Here is a 19,407-nt window from a genome sequence, read left to right on the forward strand (position 1 = left end):
TGGGTAATTGGTCAAGTCAGAGACATTATGCTATGGAGGAAATAAAGGATCAAAATTAGGCTCCTGATTAATGACTAGGTACATGTTATTGATTAGCGAGTCTTTAATAGATAACATAGGATAATCAGTAGAAACGGATTGGGTTCCTTGAAGTGGAGTACATGAACCTACATTAGAGCACAATTTAACTAGATCATCTGGTTTCAAATTATAAAATCAGCAGTATTTTAAAATACTAGCACTCACTATCCCCCAACTTTCTCTGAACTACCACTGTACATACCGCTTTGCAATTTAATTGTACTAGACTTATTTAGTTACTATTTTGGTTTGTTTATTTTCATGCAGATTTATGCCTGCATCTTGTCAGCGTTTTCATAACTTTAAAGCAATTAGACCCTTTGATAAATTTCGATAATGCAATGCATTATCGAAGTTTTCATAACTATGTCATCTACGTATTCTAATTCTACAGGTGGACCTTCTGATTAACTAATCCCTGAAAAGTCAAGTGAAGGAAGTATAATTCCTACCAGTACATCTAGAATGAAGTTAGATGGAAACATGGATAGTAGGTGACCATGATGAACACAATTAAACATTGAGAATTTTGACGATAGTTCGCTAATAAGCTCTGATTCGAACACACTAGTATCTAAGTAGAAAGCATCCACAAGATTTGTGTACTTCTGTAGTACGCTTTTCAATGACAAACATTATCACAGGACCTATCGGTTAGCAGAGTCAAATGGAGCCCTAACGTTGAGAAATACAGTCAGTCAGCTACAACGTAGGACCAGGCACATATATGCATCGGTCCAAGTTGCCATATCTCGTTAGCACAGCAAGATGAACACCGGATTCATAGAAATAGTTAATTCAGCGGTGGCAATATATAAAAGATAGGTTGTATATAAGGATATAGTATAGGAAGGAAGAAAGTTATGAAGCAATTTTAATCTCAAGGTTTGAGGGAAGATAAGTAGTGTATACACCTGCACCATTGTGATCGATTCTGAGCCATATCACCTAGAGTCTCCAACCATTGGTTACGATAGTGACGCGGACCCCAACCAAGTAGTCTGCATCTGCCAATATGGCTCAGACTAGAAGTTAGTGACTTCATGCTCTGATGCCACGTTTTGGTTTGGCCACCCCTAACTCTCTTCCAACCATCCCCAATACTAGTCAGCATAGCGCGTCGTGGTAATCGGTGTTCAGGCTTACGTAACACGTGGCCCAACCATCTCAGTCGATGAAGATTCATGACCTCATCAACTGATTTACCATCATTTCCTAATACCCTTTGTCTAACCTCACTATTACTTATCCGGTGATCCCAGCAGATGCGAGCAATATTTCTAAGGCATCTGTGGTCAGATACTAGTAACTTACGAGTATCTTCTACTCTTAATGGCCATGAGAAATACAGCTATAGTTGGGTGTCGGCAAGTATCGACGTGTTCTGAATCCTGATGGAGAGTGAATATTTGGTTAGTACATCAAAGTCTCGGTATGAAACCAGTCTGGTTTACTCATTACGAGTCACAGTTGCGCGTCAGATTTTAAAGAATAGTATTTCAGGAACGTTATTTCTAACTAACTATAACTAATGCAATTAACGGAGCTGTATTTTATGATTTATACAATTTGACCATAGCATTGTAACATACCATGATTTGGTTAATCAACAATCATATCATGGAACATTAAAAATTAATTTTATAGATATCACATAAACATTAGGTCAAATTAAAGGATATTATAGAAAAAAGGGAAAATCAGAGCAATATTAAAATTAAAAGAACTGAAAAATTGCAGTACAACCCCATAACAAAAGTTAACTATTCAAACATATCAAGAGAAATCGACTGAAGTAAAAGTTAACTACGATTTGATGATCTATAAAGTTATCATGTCAAATTGTTATATTGCTGTTCAATGCTAAACAATCTTTGTATGAGTGAATTGCTGGATCAACTTCAGTGTTTAGGAATACTTCCACCTAAATATTAAAGAAATGAAGAAATTAAATAGTTAGCTAAATAAAGTATAGACAGTTAAACTTCTATTTTGTCATTATTCTAAATGTGAACTAAGAAATTATTGGCTGGTGAGACGATATTTCATTTAGTAAGTTATATTAACCTTGAAAAGACTAGTGATAAAATAAGAGCATATAGAAAATGTAATGAAAAGTGTGAATTGTATGGCCTTCTATTTTGGTCTGTCTCTGTGTCAAACGAAAAGTTATACACACGACGTGTTATTGAATATTCAATCAGATAGACGTACACTGAAATTCTGTGACCATCAGTGAAATGTACCTATGGATACCAGTCAGCAATGACAGATAACTTCAAATTTAACAATTTACACAAAACTGTTTATCTTGATGACAGTCACATGCTCAAAGGGTTGTAGTGAGAGTCCGACATACGGAATTCGGTCATATCAAGAGTGAAAGAAATATCGCCGATGACATTAAATGATGATCACATCAAACAGCAAAGCCACTGCAGTTGGAATTATGACATACTGGATTTCGACTCAGTAGACTAAGGGTATCATAGTTAACAAGAAATCAAAAGTTCCTAAGTGTGCGTTGTTAATAAGTTTAAAGCTAGTTGTCCAATGATTCCTTGTTTTCAGCATTTTTCAGTTGATATTAGTTCATGAAAAAAACCTTAAAATGTACAACAGTAGTAAATAAATGTACATTTAATGGTTGAAATTACGAAAAATATCTACATACTGAATAATCTGCATGAGACGTTACAAAAAATATCATTCGATATAACTGAATACAGGCTAAAGCTATGATATTTCGAAAATTAAGGAGTTATATTCCAAATGGTACTCCGTGCCATGAAAATGCATTTTTTTACATAATACCTCTCTCAGTAAATTAGAATATTTATTTAAAAAATTTTTTTTCATCTTATAGATCCTACGTACATTAACATCTTTCTTATCAGAATATCATGAACGATACCACTACAACAATGGGGTACCAGATAGTGTAATCAAATTTTATAAAGCTGTTATAGATATTTAACAGTAAAGTACGTGTGATAAAAACCATTACCTGTTCAACAGCACGACCGATCATATAAGATGGATCTAATACAGTTGGAAGTAACGAATGTATCGGGGCAAAATAATAATCGTTGAGCAACTTATCCATGAGACTATTTTTTAAACCCTTTAGTTTAATTTCTGCAGCAGCTTCATGACTATGCTTACGAAGGCGTTCATGGCATTCTTGACGGTTGGCTGCGCCTTCAGACACCATTTTGACTAAAATACGTTCAACAACGAGGAAAGGAAGTTCAGAATTTAAATTAGCTTCCATTACCTGTAGAAAAATGAAAAGAATCAATACGAATGAAGATATAAACACATACCTTTTCTTTTCACAAGACAAAATGAGGTAGTAAAATACAAATATGAAGGCGTGATAAGTGCGTGCTCGTACATAAAAACTATTGACAAAATTATATTGGTTATTGAAACACACATTGAAGATGATGTCCAATAAATAATATACACATAATCAGACAACATGATACAACCTATTTCAACAATTAAATTACTAATGCTATTTAATAAGACTCTAATTATATTTATGTTTGGCGCGCGAAGGTAGAAAAGATAAAATACGCAAGGGCAAAGCGACACAACCTTCGAGAGTAATGAGTCGCAAGAGAATCGCGGTAACTCAATTCCAGGTGGATCCGAGAAAAAGGTCTTATACAACAGACTTTAAAGGGGGGAGGTGTGAGGATGGTCCATAGGTGTTAAGTCGGCTTCCAGAGAACTCTAACAGAGCCTCCAGAGGCTCATAAAGAGCCCCAACCAATCAGCGATTAATTAGAAGTTGTGTGAAGTTATGTTACTAAAATAACGAGATCCTGATTGGCTGATTAACACACTGCTACTATGTAAACTCAAGGTCTCTTAATTACTATAAAATCCCTGTATTTTCTGTACATGAATGAACCTTGCAGTAAAGTGTTTTCTCTCATACTCGAGTCTTCTCCCTGGTGTTTACGTCGCTGAGTAGTTCTAGCCTGGGGTTATCAGAATAGCTTAGGATCTGAATATAGCGTTCAACTTACAGACGTATCAGGTAAAAGCTGAGATTCTTCGGAAGTCACGAAGCAGATGTTCCTTCTAATAACGAAAGCAACAATTAATATAGGTACATGGAATTTTCGGACAATGTGGAAGACTGGGAGGACTAACCAAATAGCTACGGAGATACAAATTGGCGGTTCCCAGGAAAGTGGAATCCAATGAAACCAAGCTGGACAGAAAAGACTAGATTCGGAAGAGGTACCACTGTATTCGGGTCATCATGAAGGAATATTCTGCACACACAAGGAGTTGTACTGTCAAAAGAAGTTGGGGAAGCTTTTGTGGGATGCGAATCTCATGGATCCAGAATCACCAAATTATCTCTCAAAACAAAGAATGAGGGGATTACAATGAATATTATCTAATGTTGTGCACCTACCAATGATAGCAACGACAACGACAAAGATCAGTTCTATGAGAGGTTGCAATCAATCACAGCGAAATGCCCGAAAAAGGACCTGACCATCATGATGGGAGACTTAAACTCCAAAATCGGAATGGACAACATCGGATATGAAGATATCACGGGACGATATGTACATAATTTTTAAAAATTAATACAACTAAGATATTGACATTTCAAAAGCATCTATAGAGAATTGTTTCATAACGAATAAACAAATCGGTAAAGACTGGACATACCATCGGGTATACTATTAATCCTTCAGCTATATTTTGTAGTAAAGTAAGACATGCATCGGCTGCAAGAAAAGCTTCTGGGAGGACAATTCTACGAATAGCTGAGTCATCTAGTGAACGTTCGAGCCACTGAACAGATACTGTAGAAACCATGGAAGTCGATATATGCATTAGATAACGTGCTAAAGAACATGCTCTTTCTGATCGAATAGGATTACGTTTATATGGCATTGCACTTGAACCGATCTAGATTTGTACAATTAAACATGAAACAGATACAGTGAAACTATTAAAATGAATTAGAGGAGTAAAGACAAATTTTATGAGTATATGAATAAAATATAAGATACCATATGATACACAAAATGATAAACAATTTAAATGTCATGAACTTAATGTTAATAATAATATACAATACATTTCAAATGATGAAAAGGGAATGAATGGAGCATTGGCAAAGTGCACATAAAATAATATATAATATTATCATCATATGAATGAGTGATTTGACCCATTTAAAATGAAACAAAGTTCATATTGGCGAGAAAAAATGGTTGTACTCTCTAGTATGGCTTGCCAATATTATTAAAAACAAATTTGTTTGAACAGACAATGAACTTAGCAGTTTGACATAGAACGTTACTAATGAATTTATATTAACGTGTTTTCATACACCAAAAGTTTGGTTGAGATATGTTGATAACACTTTTGTTATTATAAAATGGCATCGTTTAGACGAACTTTTTAAACATATCAACAACTTTGATGAAAAAATCAAGTTCACCAAGGAGTTGGAGTCTCCTGAACACAAACTACCTTTTCTAGACTGTTTAGTTGAAAGGAAAGATTATGATAGTTTAAAAATTAGTATATTCCGAAAGCCGACATATTCAGGGAAATTTCTAGATTTTAAATCGGCACATCCGCACTCGAACTAAAGATTCAATACACAAAGAAGAACAACAGAATTGTGTCTATGAAATCAGATGTAATGACTGTAATGCAGCGTATGTAGCTGAAACATCAAAGCAACTGAGTGTGAAGGTGAAGGAACACAAACAATGCTTAAAGCACATTCCTAAGTCCTCAGATGATGTAAGGAAACTTGAGAACAAGTCAGCGATAGCATTACACTCGATAGAATCGGGTCATACAACTGATTTCGATGGCAAAAGAATCTTTCAAAAAGCATTCAATTCTTACAAAGAAAGATAAACAGCGGAAGCCCTATACATATGGGCTAATCCAAAAATATTAATAGGAGGGATGGAATACAATTAGCTGTACGATGGCAGCTAATCATTAATAAATAAAAACATGCACTCCTTACCGTTTTATCTATCTCATATTATCTGAGTGACAACAATTACATTCAATGATTCTAATCAGTTGTCTTATCGAAATTTTCACAGTTGAAATCATGAGTCAATTGAAGCTAGACCACCATCGAAAACTTGGAAGCACTGGATGGCCGTTTCGTCCTATCCCGCACTCGCAGGGTCGTGGATGAGCACTGCTGAGGAGTCCCATAATAGGACGAAACGGTCGTCCAGTGCTTCCAGGTTTTCGATGGTGGTCTAGCTTCAATTGACTCATGATTTCAACTGTGAAAATACTAAATTCTCCACAAAACCCCCTCTGATCTATATTCATATGCTCACTAGTGACTGACTTCAAGAGATATTTCCTTGAGTTCTAGTGGGAAGCAGTGGCCGGTGGAGTTCTACCAAGTCTGTTGTAGAGATATCAACTCACTGAAGACGATTGGTGAACGGTCGCTCAAAATCGTGGATTGGTTGAAGTTAGACATTAACACTGTTGGATGCCGCCTCAGTGGTCTATCGGTTAAGGGCTCTGGTTCGAGACTGATAGGTCCTGGGTTCGAATCTCGCGGGTGCGGGATCGTGGATGAGCACTGCTGAGGAGTCCCATAATAGGACGAAACGGTCGTCCAGTGCTTCCAGGTTTTCGATGGTGGTCTAGCTTCAATTGACTCATGATTTCAACTGTGAAAATACTAAATTCTCCACAAAACCCCCTCTGATCTATTATCGAAATTTGTTAAACAATTAATTGGAACATTAAAAATAACACATATATTCAGTTTCAAATTACATTCTTCCTCTTCGAATTTCACTCTTTTATTTTTGTCTATTTATCTTCATTTTATGCATGGTGTGACATATATGATTCATATCATATATTAAAAATTGTGTTTTCTTAAAATTTCACCAACAAGAGACAATATATATTGTGAATGAAATTTCTCCACTCACCACTTACGTTTCTATACAATATGTTATATTAACACTTATCATTTCACATCATAAATCTCTTACACACTAATACATATACCTAGTTTAGACATTTTTAACGTTGATTGGATGACCTGTTCAGTATACAATGAACCGGAGAACCATGTACCTATTTATATTCGATAATTTTGATATCTGATTATATTTTCTTGAAAAAGCTTGGACCAGATTGCCAGGCGAAACGTTGGATTTACTCCAAATTCATTCGCTAAGATTTTACAAATATATTATTCCTATTTAATATCTTACATCAATTCAGCGCTCAAATACTGTGAAACTATTCGCTCTAATTTAGACGAAAGTTCTTATAAATTTTCATATCAGTTATGGCACATAATCATTTCTTTTGTATAAATTATCTGGCAATGAAAAAGTCAAACCTTAAGATAATTTTTTTTTCATATTAAAAAAATGGATACATTGGATTTCGATAAACCACTTAGCATAAAACAAAGCAAACGTGCAGGCTACAAGATGTGAGCTTAATGGAGTGGTATGTACCAGTGTAGATAAACTATTGAATAACGAAGCAGTTTCAGAGAGAAAACTGTAGTGTTTCTCATTATAGAGTGTAAAAATGATACTAGTTTGAGCTGTCAGTAAATTAGAGTTGATTTTTAGATCAAAATTGAATTATAACCAGTTTATTACCGGGGGACAACAAAAGGCTTATTATGATTTTTACCGTTTGGTATGCCTTAGATAAAATACTTTACTCGATTAATCCCAAATCAGAACACGAATCGGAAGCGAACGAAACTATATTCCAAAAATTCGAACATTGAAAGATATAGTGATACACAGAAATCTTCTAGTATTATCTAAATCAGTTTAAAAGGGCTGATCGGTTGAAAATGGATCAATCAGCATGCTCCACCTTGATCTTGATTCAAGTATTCATATATGCTGACAAAAGTACGAAGAACTAATAAGTGATTTTTGATGAACTTGTAAGAAATTTAGTTATACTACTTCAGTCACATGAATTTTCTAAATCAGTTGGTATTGTTCACCTTCTTATCAAATAGAAAGTTTAAAGTACAGTGTATGAGTCTGTACCATGTTTTGCTTTATGTCCCTTATCCTTGTGTAAGGTATTACTCTATAAGAATGTTATGATTTTGCATTAGAATTATTTCATTTGTTTGGTCGATAAGATAATATTGATGATTTAAGGGAGTTTGTCATCGTTTCCGAAATCTCTATTGGGGCTTTTTTTTAAAACAAAAGATAATCAGATCTTCCGTCGGTGAAATCGACCCACATGATACTACCTTGGTGGGTCCTAACACTGATAAACCTGATTGTGTACAAACAATGCAAGAAGAATGTGCTGATAACATTATTGTAACAGACAATAAGATTTAATTCTTCCGAAATGTTTGAGAACTCACCAGTAAAACACAAGCCATGCTTACAACTCTCCCCAGAAATGTAAAATGAAATGAAACTATTCTATGGTGGAAGAGCTCATTAAGTCCAATGAAACTGATCAAAAGTTTCCTCACTATGTTGCCAACAAATAGTTGAGGGTCAGTGAGGAACACTTATTGATCAAATCATAACACTCAATGGAATCTGGAAACCATATCAACAATATGTGAGGGAGTGATAGGTGTGTATTATGCTTGGTACCTAAATTAATTTATAAAATGTTATAATTATTTGCTACTTACGCCTGATACCCATCGTGGAGGAGCATAGGCCGCCCACCAGCACTCTTTATCCAACCATGTCCTGGCCAATCCTTTCCAATTGCCATCCATCCTTTTCATATCTGCTTCTATTTCCCAGAGTAATGTGTTTTTTGGCCTTCCTCTTTTCTGCTTCCCTTCACGATTTCAAGTTAGCGCTTGCCTCGTGATGCAGTTTGTGGTTTCCTTAATATATGTCCAATCCACTTCCAACTTTGTTTCCTAATTTCCTCTTCAGCTGCAAGCTGGTTTGTCCTATCCCATAAAACGCTATTACTGATAGTATCCGGCCAGTGAATGTTGAGTATTTTGCGTAAACAACTCTTTATAAATACTTGTACGTTCTTGACGATGGACGTAGTAGTTCTCCACGTTTCAGCTCCGTACAGTAGGACTGTCTTGACGTTCGTATTGAAGACTCTCACTTTGAAGTTAGTTGAGAGTTGTTCAATTGTAGGAATGCGGTCCTTGCTTTGCCAATCCTTCCCTTTACATTTGCACCAGATCCTTCTTGTTTATCAATGATGCTTCCCAGGTACGTGAATGTTCCCACCTCTTCCAGAGTTTCGCCATCAAGTGTGATTCGGTTGGTGTTCTCCGTGTTGTATTCGAGAATCTTGCTTTTTCCTTTGTGTATATTGAGACCTATTGATTCAGAGGCTGCTACTACATTAGTTGTCTTCGTCTGTATTTGTCCGTCAGCACTTGTTCCTCTTCCCAAATCTTTTTAAATAGAAGGTGAATCATGTTTGCAGTTACTTGAATGTCTGACTTTAGTGTTTTAGCTGGTATATTGTCACGTCCTGCCGCTCTCCCATTCTTGATTTGTCTGATGGTCATCTTCATTTCTTCGATCCTTGGTGGGGTGACATCTATAGGAAGGTCAGTGTGTGCTGCTTTGATTTCCGGTGGATTCAAATGGGCTGGTCTATTCAACAGTTCCTCGAAGTATTCTGCCCATCTTTTCCTCTGTTCTTGAATCTCAGTGACTGTCTTGCCTTCTTTGTCCCCGACCGGTCTCTCTGGTTTACCATATTTCCCTAAAAGTCTCTTCATTGTATCATATAGTTATCTGATATATCTTTCGGTTGCAACTTTGTCCACTGTCGTTGCCAAGTCTTCCACGTATTTCTTTTTATCAAATCGAATGCTCCTCTTCACTTGCTTGTTTGCTTCTGCATACTCTACTTGCGCCTTGACTTCCTCTGCTCATGTTCGACTGTTTTTAACTGCTGTCTTCATGTTCTTCCTGTCTTCAATCTTGTCCAGGATTCCGATAGAGATCCATTCGTTGTGAGGATGCTTCTCGCGACCCAGAACCTCTTGACACGTTGGAGTTAGTGCTTTGATCCCTTTCCAATTGTCCTCCCTTCTAGTTTCCTCTTTCGGTAGATCCTATACAGCTTGGAACCTGTTGTTGAGAGTTAACTTGAATTAGTTGAGTTTGTCAGCATCTCGAATGAAGGTTGTATTGAACCTTTGTAATGCTGTTTCCCCAGTTGTCCAGTGTTTCTTTAGCTTCAGTTTCATCCTGGCCACAACCAGGTAGATGGTGATCTGAAATTATGTCGGCTTCTCTCCTGGTTCTCACATCTTCCATTGTCCTTCGGAATTGTTTGTTGATACAAATATAATCGATATGCTTCTCTGTGGTGTGGTCCAGCGAGGTCCAAGCGGCTTTATGTATATGTTTGTGTGGGAATATTTTGCCGCCTATAACCACTTTGTTGAATGCACACAAATTTGCAAATCTCTCCCCATTTTCATTTCTCCCTCCCAGTGTATGTCGTCCGATTATATCTTCATATCCGGTGTTGTCCATTCCGACTTTGGCATTTAGATCTCCCATCGTGATGGTCAGGTCCTTTCTCGGGCATTTCGCTGTGATTGATTGCAACCTCTCATAGAACTGATCTTTGTCGTTGTCGTTGTTATAATTGGTGGGTGCATAACATTCGTTATGATACCCTCCTTCTTTGTTTTGAATGATGCTTTGATGATTTTAGATCCATGAGATTCCTATCCTACAAGTGCATTTCGTGCTTCTCTGGACAGCATTAAAGCAAGTCCCTGAGTGTGTGGAGCACTTTCCTCTTCGTGACCGGAGTTGAGAAACATCTCTGCCATATCTAGCCTTTTCTGTCCAGCTTGGTTCCAATGAGTTTCGCTGATTCCACGTACTGCCAATTTGTATCTCCTCATTTCCGTTGCTATTTAACTGTTCTTCCCGGTCTCCCACATTGTCCGGACTTTCCATATACTTATAAAAAGTGTTTCTCTGGTTGTTAAAAGGGGCATCGTCTTGGTGGCTTCCGAAAAATCTCGGCTTTCATCCTGAGGCGTCATAATTCTTCCTTCAACTATGAGGGCAGAGTGTACATGGTTTAATCTATGTAATTTGGTTGGCGTTTTTTTAACAAGATTTTTTTTCTACGGAATGGGGCTGAAGACCCCATGCCCAGCTCTCGTTCTTTACCTGGGCTTGGGACCATCAGTAACTCGAGAAGAGCTACACGCGGAGTTAAAATGTTACAATGGAACAGTATAATGCAACTCAGTAGCCAAGTATGGATCTGCGTCCTTGGTGTTGAGCTAGGAGTTTTGTTTGAGGACGTACGATATCACATAGCTGTTTAAACGAAGTAGGTGAAGTAAAGTCCAAACTAACAACTTGATCCTTTATTCACTAAGTCAGCGAATTTGCAAATGAGAAGATATTTTAACGGATATTTTTTATCGTAATGATCTTGGATAAACTATTAAATGAAAGCATTTTTATATATATTTATCTATATCATTGTGATGAGCAAACCTAAGTCATTCGCGATATGTTGTTTCTTGTATAAGGTGGAGTGTGGAATCGTTTGATATTTCGTTCGGTATTAACACCTGTTTCTATAAAATTTGTTGTGTCAATTAGATGTACCAGTAAGTTTTGCATCCATTCAGCAATGGATAATTAATTCAAGTAGATCTGTATATAAATGAATGTATTTGTAAAAAGAATGCTATATGTTGTTTGAATGGTGAAATAAAACTTCATCTTCTAACAGTGCCCTTCTTTTTGCATAAAGACATATCAATTTTGTTCGAATTAAAACCGTTCTTGATCATTCAGTCAGTTAAGAGTATATTATGATAATTGAGATCTGTATCAGAATACAAGTATTACTAGGCGTAGTACTAGCAACTGTTATATCCTAGCGAAGACATAAGTACGGGTAACTTCCGGGACCTATTAATGGACGATTATTCTATATATATATTCTTATTGTTTGACTACTGAGTAACTAGATTGTGTATATCTATATTTATCTTACTACAAGCCTCATTTCGACCTATAAATTATTATACGAATTACTGTTCCTAAATTATATTCAGTTTAGGGATTACTATATCCCACGTTCACAGCCACACTTGGCCTGATCTTGTACAAATATTATTTTCTATTTTATGGTGTGATGCCGTCTGTCTGTCTAGTATGCTTGAAATAAATGATTCGCATAGCAGAAGCTGTAATTGGTGTTCTGGACTCAGTTGGAAGGGCTAGGTGGACAAGGGACCAATAAGCACGTTAGACTGCTCATACCAGTTGAACGCCATTGATTTGACACAGTGTTAAGATTGGAAAAGTCGTATTTCAATTGGTGGATAATTCACGTGATAAAAGCCGGACATAAAATCCTAACGAATTGGATATGGCCTTCTTTCTTTTATAAAGTCATAACAGCAACGACACTGGGAGATCCATAGCTCATAACGCTTAAGTCAAAGCTTTTCAAATCATTTTTAAATATGTTCGGACATTAAGCAAGTTATTAGTAGAAGATATTACCTGTTTGGTTTCAAAAGGTTCCTCAACTTCGTGAAAACTACTCAGTAGTCGTATGTCGGTGCATATTTTATGGACAGTTGCACCTATATTCGACAATGCGTTAGTGATTTCAATGTCCACTTTTCTTGGATAAGTTTGACCAGTTACACACCAAGAACGTTGGAATCCAGACTTTTTGGTTAAGATTTCGTCCAACTTGATAACCTGTAAAACAGAATTCACTATAAATAGCGGTTACATGACGCTAACATAATTCATATCCAGGACATCACAAAAAGTTTAAAACAAAATCAATTTATGTATACAAATTCAAGTGAAAATGAAAAGGTGTTAGGATGGAGTGATGTCACTTAGTAAGATAGCTACGTTTCTCAATAATAACAATTCAACTTAATGATGTAAATTGTATCTGGATATTAAGTTACCAAATAATCAATGTCTAGTACTACCCGATTCGATTTATTTGAACTCAAATATTGACTAGTATAGGCAAAACATATAAAACTCGGTATATTCGGACATGGTTATTGGTCTGTTTCGACACAATAAATCTTCATATGTAGTTTTTCTGCTTTTTCCTCGTATTGAGCCATATCAGTTTCCGTTTAGTCATAACGAGATATATTCTAAAAACTTTAAGGACTTTCATTCACCAAAGAAAACGATGGGATCATTATAAAACATATCTAGTTAAATAACATTACACTTTATCTTTTGCCAGTATTTATACGATAACCCTGAAGAATGACCGTAACTCAAGAAGTGTATTGATTGTCCTCTTGGGATCCTATAAGACGTTAGGTACTTAAGGCAGAATAATTTGGAGGTAATTCAGAATAACCCAGCGCCAAGTATGTGGATCCTTCAGAAACACTATGTTTTTTATTTGAACGAATAATCATGATACAATAAAAAGACACAAAAGTAAGAAAACTAACCTTTTGATGATCACCTTGGAATAAATCCATAAAAGATGCTTGAGTTCCCACTGCACCCTTAGCACCACGAAAACGGATTGTGTGGTTCTTCAACCTTTCTAGATTTTCTAAATCTAATAACAAATCTTGTATCCACATACATATTCTACGGCCCATTGTAGTAGGTTGAGCGGGTTGCAAATGGGTGCGAGCGAGACATATTAAACTTTTGTGCAACATAGCTTTTTTAGCTAACCGGTCAATACACCTAGCAACCTTCGGTAAAAGTATATTTAAACCATCCTTAAGCATAATTAAATCGGCATTATCACCAACAAAACAAGATGTTGCACCTGTGTATATATCAAAACCAGATCAAACAAAATCAATGATACAAATAAATATGTGCATTTTTATTACTTAAAGCGTACTTTGCTAAAAATAATGTTTATGTTTCGAAAAGAAGATAAAGAACTTAAATCTGCATATAGTAGAAAAAAATCTCAAAGGATAGCATTTCTCAGGTACACGACCACCTGAAAACTTAGAGAGAAGAAACTGAACTTCAATATTTTGATGATTCAGAAATTTCGGTTAATTTATTTCGTTCAAAAATGGATCTTATGAATAGACGAATAGAACTAAACACGTATGATTCGATTGCATGCAGTGAAACAGCGTTATTATTGATTAGATAACCATTACATACTTCTAATTCGTTCATCATCATATAATATATTGCAAATCTTGGATTTAATTGACAATCATACATTCACCAAATAAAAAAGTGATGTAGTGTATTATCCATTATGAAACTTTCTGAAATTAGCAACTACTATGTTCATTAAACAGAAACATGGTACAGCACACAAAGAATTGCAATATTAGGGCATTTCATGTGGGTTGTTACATTCTTCTTCTCATCATTATTATTAGTTAAACGCATAAACACTGGTACAAGGGGGCAACAAATAGATAGGCGCCACACTTCATCATTCGATCTATGTGAGGGTTAGAATGCTGCCCGAGCGCCCAAACCGAGACAGGTGGTTTTCACAGGAAGTCACATCCCGAGCTTTCGACTTAGAGGTCCAGTCTACGAGACAGTGGGGCAACATTAGGAGATGCAATCTCATGGCAGCCGGTGATCAACAATACGTCCATACACCATTTGCTTTCTCAGGATCCTGGAGCTCATGTACATCATGGACTTGAAATCAGGGTTTTCCAACTTCCCTAGGTGGATCCTCCGTGCCCACCAACCTCGTTACAGCGCCGGATATTCACTTTTTGTCCTCTCGATCCCGTACACAAGACCCCCACTATGAGAAGGCAGTGAGTAGGACTTCTCTAGCAGTGGCTGTATACACGTGGCCATGTGAGAGCATTTTGGGAGGGAGAGCGGACTATCCGCACCCTCGGACGTAGAGTTGTATTTCAGTCCTTTGAACAATTGATAGTAAATTTAGATTAATTTTTAGCATTAAGAATAAATTTGAGATTTAAAAATTTAAAGGGTGGGTCCAAACATCAATATTTACAGAAGTAGTAACAATCACATGAGGTACTAGTTTAGAACTAATGTATCCTCATTGACTTATTTTTCCTATAACCAACTTTATTAGTTTCAGCTTTTACAGCATATTTATGGTAATGAGCTCACAAGTAAGTTGTTAGGCATCACACTAATATTTGAAGACAAACAATACTAACTTTCATTCCAAGTGTATTTAGGTCTTAAAATTGTACAAATAGTTGAGCAGAAGTCTTTCGAATATGTGATTATCACTACGTACTGCGTGCATGCAGGTATTACCAGCCAGAAAGACAGGTTGACTAGTATTTAGTAATGAGCTTCCATTCTTGTAACCTGAAATCCTGCTTGACATAGGTTTTCATTACTTTTCGAAACTGATGTTTCTTTTTCAGGTCCTTACTATGTTTGAAGAGGTTACGAGTTCACCTAATCTGAGAACGGAACGAAGACTAAGTGAAACGATGACTAAATCAGCTAACTATTCCGATGCGTCCCAGCCCCGATAACTAGAGAGGGAGGTCCAAGTTATGAAGGAGGAAATATATTCCACAAGGAGCCAGGAGTACGAATAATAACAACAAGCACAACTCAAGCGTATATATACAGCATAAGAATGTCATTGGGAAGCGTTACAAAATAGCATACTAAAAGATACAACGAACCGATAGCGATTAAAATCCTCTCAAGTGGGAAATACGACATGAAGGTGAAAATGGATGCTTTCGGCGCGAAAACGAGGAATTCAGATTTTTAAAATAGAACTACAAAAATAGGGCATTTACCAAGTGTGTTCTGGGGATCTAACCTCTCCAACAGTCCTAAATTACAAATATTCTAACGAACGTCCTGTAGTAGTTAAATCCTCTTATTTCATCGCAACATGAAGCTTGTTCAACGAAAAAAGTGGAACACTGTTAGTAGGCTACTAACTGCCAGAAATATCCCTATTGAACGAACAGAAACGTGTGTAGTACTACGATCATAAAACCAACTATATTTAACAAGAGTCAGCATATAATCACTGATTCGATCTTGGTAACCAACAGAAAATTAGGAGGTCGATTGCAATCTGGTTAATAGTTCGAAATCAAACTGCGGATGGTTGTTAAACCTCAAGAGACTACTAAGAATTGAGTCTGTAGTACAGCCTAACGGTAAATTATGATTACGAAAAATTGGGACTATACTAATACGAACGCAAACGAATGGGAATTCGAAGGAATTGGATATCTGACACAACAATACTTCTACGTTAATAATGCATATGCTTTCAGGATGGCTTTATATTCCCAAAAGAAGTCAAAAATGGAAATGGAGCAACCCGATCTACATAGTAAAGTCCAGTGACTTTGAGATTCCTAGTTGGCAGTCTAAAAATGATGACACCCAATCAGATGATAGTAAAAGTCATTGTGGGAGTATGAATCAGAACAATGTTACCAATGTTATCATTTAAAGAACGAACTAGTATGTGATTATAGAAACTAGATGGCCTGAATTATCCTTAGCAAAAACACATTACTACTTAAAAATATCAGTAATAAACACGACTTGCAACTGGATTCGCACATAATTTTATTTTAAACTGTGTATATAATAAAGTCATGGATTACGTTTTTATTTTGCACCAACCAATTGTGAGCTTATTTTGCGCAAAAGAGGTAAGCCTTATGTCCGAGTGTATGGCTTGGATTCTAATTATATTGCCAGGTTTTACTAAAAAGAAAACTAACAAGTTGATTTATAAATCCTGCTTCAGATGGGCAACCAGGTAGTAACACAGCCCTCATAGAAACCAATAGTAACTACTGCTGGCCTCATTGCTATTGTGTGGTGCATATATATTTGGTGCCCTCTTGTACCGGTGTTTATGTGTTCAAATAAATAAAATGTTTCAGAAACATCATAACCAATTAACTAAAAATAGTATTTAATAGGTAAACTTGCCGAGGTGAATGATTGGTGCAGCTTTTGGACAAGCTAAAGCAAAAGTATATACATGCGCCATAACGTCATGTCGTCGAGCCTTTTCTTCAGCTGCGGCAGTCCCGAAATCCACTGAATCTCTTTGACTTTTCATTTCATTAATCTGTTCGTCTAAATCAGTGTTGGAGAGTCATATTAATAAAAAAAACAATCCTATGAGAGAAGTGCATAACCTAGATACGAAACCTAGGTATGAAAAATGCATCAAGATGGGTAAAAGTTGACTGACTGAACTAGATGGGCTATCTCTAATAGCCAAACCAATAAAAGTACAATATAGGCATGGAACATCACTTGACAAAGAAAGGTTTGGAAAAATACTGAACGAAATAGTGCTGAATAAGGTATGAAAAAATAGGACCACATACTATTGATTATTGGGGAACCAAGATTTTACGCGTTAACACCTATTAAGTTAGAAAGCAAAATGCCTAAGGCTCTCACTTTATATATATATATATATATATATATATATATATATAGTGTTGCTGAACATTTATGAATTGGAGCATGTTGCTCACTATAATCTTTGGTCTTTCGCTTACCTGATATTTAATATGAGAAATTCTGATACCTATAAGTGGCATGAATAAAAAAGTGTGGCACATATACTAAGCTTATCTGCAATCACTATTATGTGTAATTTAAAAGGAGGTGATCATGAAGGACCTGAAAACAGACAATAATACGTACTGTCTTATTATTTAATTTGATGCTGTGAATATTACATGAACTCAGGGAATAAAGTAAGGAAGGAAAACGTTTTCAAATTGTGTGAACTTCTACAGCTAATCTAGTTTCCGAATCAAGATGTGAAATTCTTTAACTACAGAAAGGTTGGGTAAAAAAACCCAGCTAATTTAGTTCATCATCGGTATTTGTAAACACATAAAGATTCCATCTTATTTTATGGAAAATAAACACATTATCCAACTAGTCTGACGATAAATTACCTGTGATATCGAATCCAAGCTCTTTTTGTGTTTCTGCTAGCCATATCCACAGTTGGCGCCAGAGGATTACTTTTCGTTTTTCACCGAAATTGCACACCATTTCACGGCTTGCATATCGCTTAGTAAGTGGATTTCTAAATCACTGAGATATGAAAACAAAGTAACATACCTGTATTCCTCGAATTCATCCATTTGGAGTATAAAACAGATTCTACAAAAAGGGATCAAACAGTTTGGATTTAGTGTAGAAAACGCAAATGTCTGTAAACGTTATGGGAGAAACTGTCAGTTTCTCAGTTGCTAATGCCGTAATAAAACGCGATGTATAAACTTCTAGTGTTAAGACGTGGATGGTAATCCATTGATTTGACCATTAGAACCAATTATCTTTTATCACAAAAGGATTTATACCTTCAATATATGGAAAGAGCAGACTATAAGCGCAGTCATAGTCAGTTAATTTGAAAGGCCCGTGGACCATTACTAACTTTTGAGTAGCATTAAACACTTGTAATTATTTTTCAAAGATTGGTGGCCTGACATGCAGTGTTTTATGGATACAAATCCACTAAAGCACTATAGTACCATATAATTCTATCGATTCCAAATTATAGTGACAGTAGGTCTTGGTACTACTTTGCAATAACTGTCAGCTGACCATTAGTACAATTGAGGGAAAAATAGTAAGTATACACACAATGTGGTAACGTTAAGTGGTTTCACGGTGTCTTCAAGCAAATAATAAGACCCATTATAATAAGAATCCACGGCTGTAGCGTTCAGAATGTTGACTTGAGCTTGTCTCTACTCCAGTTTTTAAATCTGATAGTGAGACGTATTAAAAAAACAGATGAAACAGATAATCAACATCATCAGAACCATATGGGCTTTCTCAGCACTTTAATGATGCAAAACAGTATGGCACAAGTGTGAAGATCCTAAAGTGCTGTACAACAGCAAGTACAGTTGCTTCAAGCTGGCTTAGAGATTGTTTATTGGAAATAGTGATAGTACCGATCACACTCCTTTGACCTTGAGCTTGGGCTGCGCGGTAGACTTGCAAGGTGAAACTCTTGAGGCAATCAAACTAAGATACAATCACAGTTAGTTTCACGTAATGTTTATATCAGAAGCATGCAAATCATTTTATTTCGGATGATTTTTCGTTGTTTGCATTCATAATTGTAGATATTCATCGAACATAAATTACTCGAATGTTCGTAGACGAAATAGAAAAATCTCTGGCCCTTGACTTCGGATGACATTGCAGTCTCACGTTCCGGCGAGTACACCTACCTGTACTCTCTCGCGACTAACCTTCCAATTAACAAGGAATACGGCATAGGACCGTATTCCTATACTACATGCATGCTACACTTTTTTCCTTATTC

The 19,407-nt window shown here is 36.2% G+C and overlaps 1 protein-coding gene across 1 annotated transcript; it reads right to left on the reverse strand.

The window, feature by feature from the left end:
- Positions 1 to 1,611: 1,611 nt before the first annotated feature.
- Smp_038030 (adenylosuccinate lyase) lies at positions 1,612 to 18,229 on the reverse strand. The gene is made up of 8 exons (XM_018789796.1): positions 18,186 to 18,229; positions 18,017 to 18,150; positions 17,025 to 17,174; positions 13,562 to 13,893; positions 12,624 to 12,827; positions 4,783 to 5,025; positions 3,089 to 3,358; positions 1,612 to 2,005 (listed from the first exon to the last, which is right to left on the reverse strand). Exons 1-8 carry the CDS (start codon positions 18,206 to 18,208, stop codon positions 1,919 to 1,921), a joined length of 1,443 nt encoding a protein of 480 aa, XP_018655203.1. The 5' UTR covers positions 18,209 to 18,229; the 3' UTR covers positions 1,612 to 1,918.
- Between the last annotated feature and the right edge of the window lie 1,178 nt (positions 18,230 to 19,407).

This window comes from Schistosoma mansoni, chromosome W (genome assembly GCF_000237925.1).
Source record: "Schistosoma mansoni strain Puerto Rico chromosome W, complete genome".
Lineage (NCBI taxonomy): Eukaryota > Metazoa > Platyhelminthes > Trematoda > Strigeidida > Schistosomatidae > Schistosoma > Schistosoma mansoni.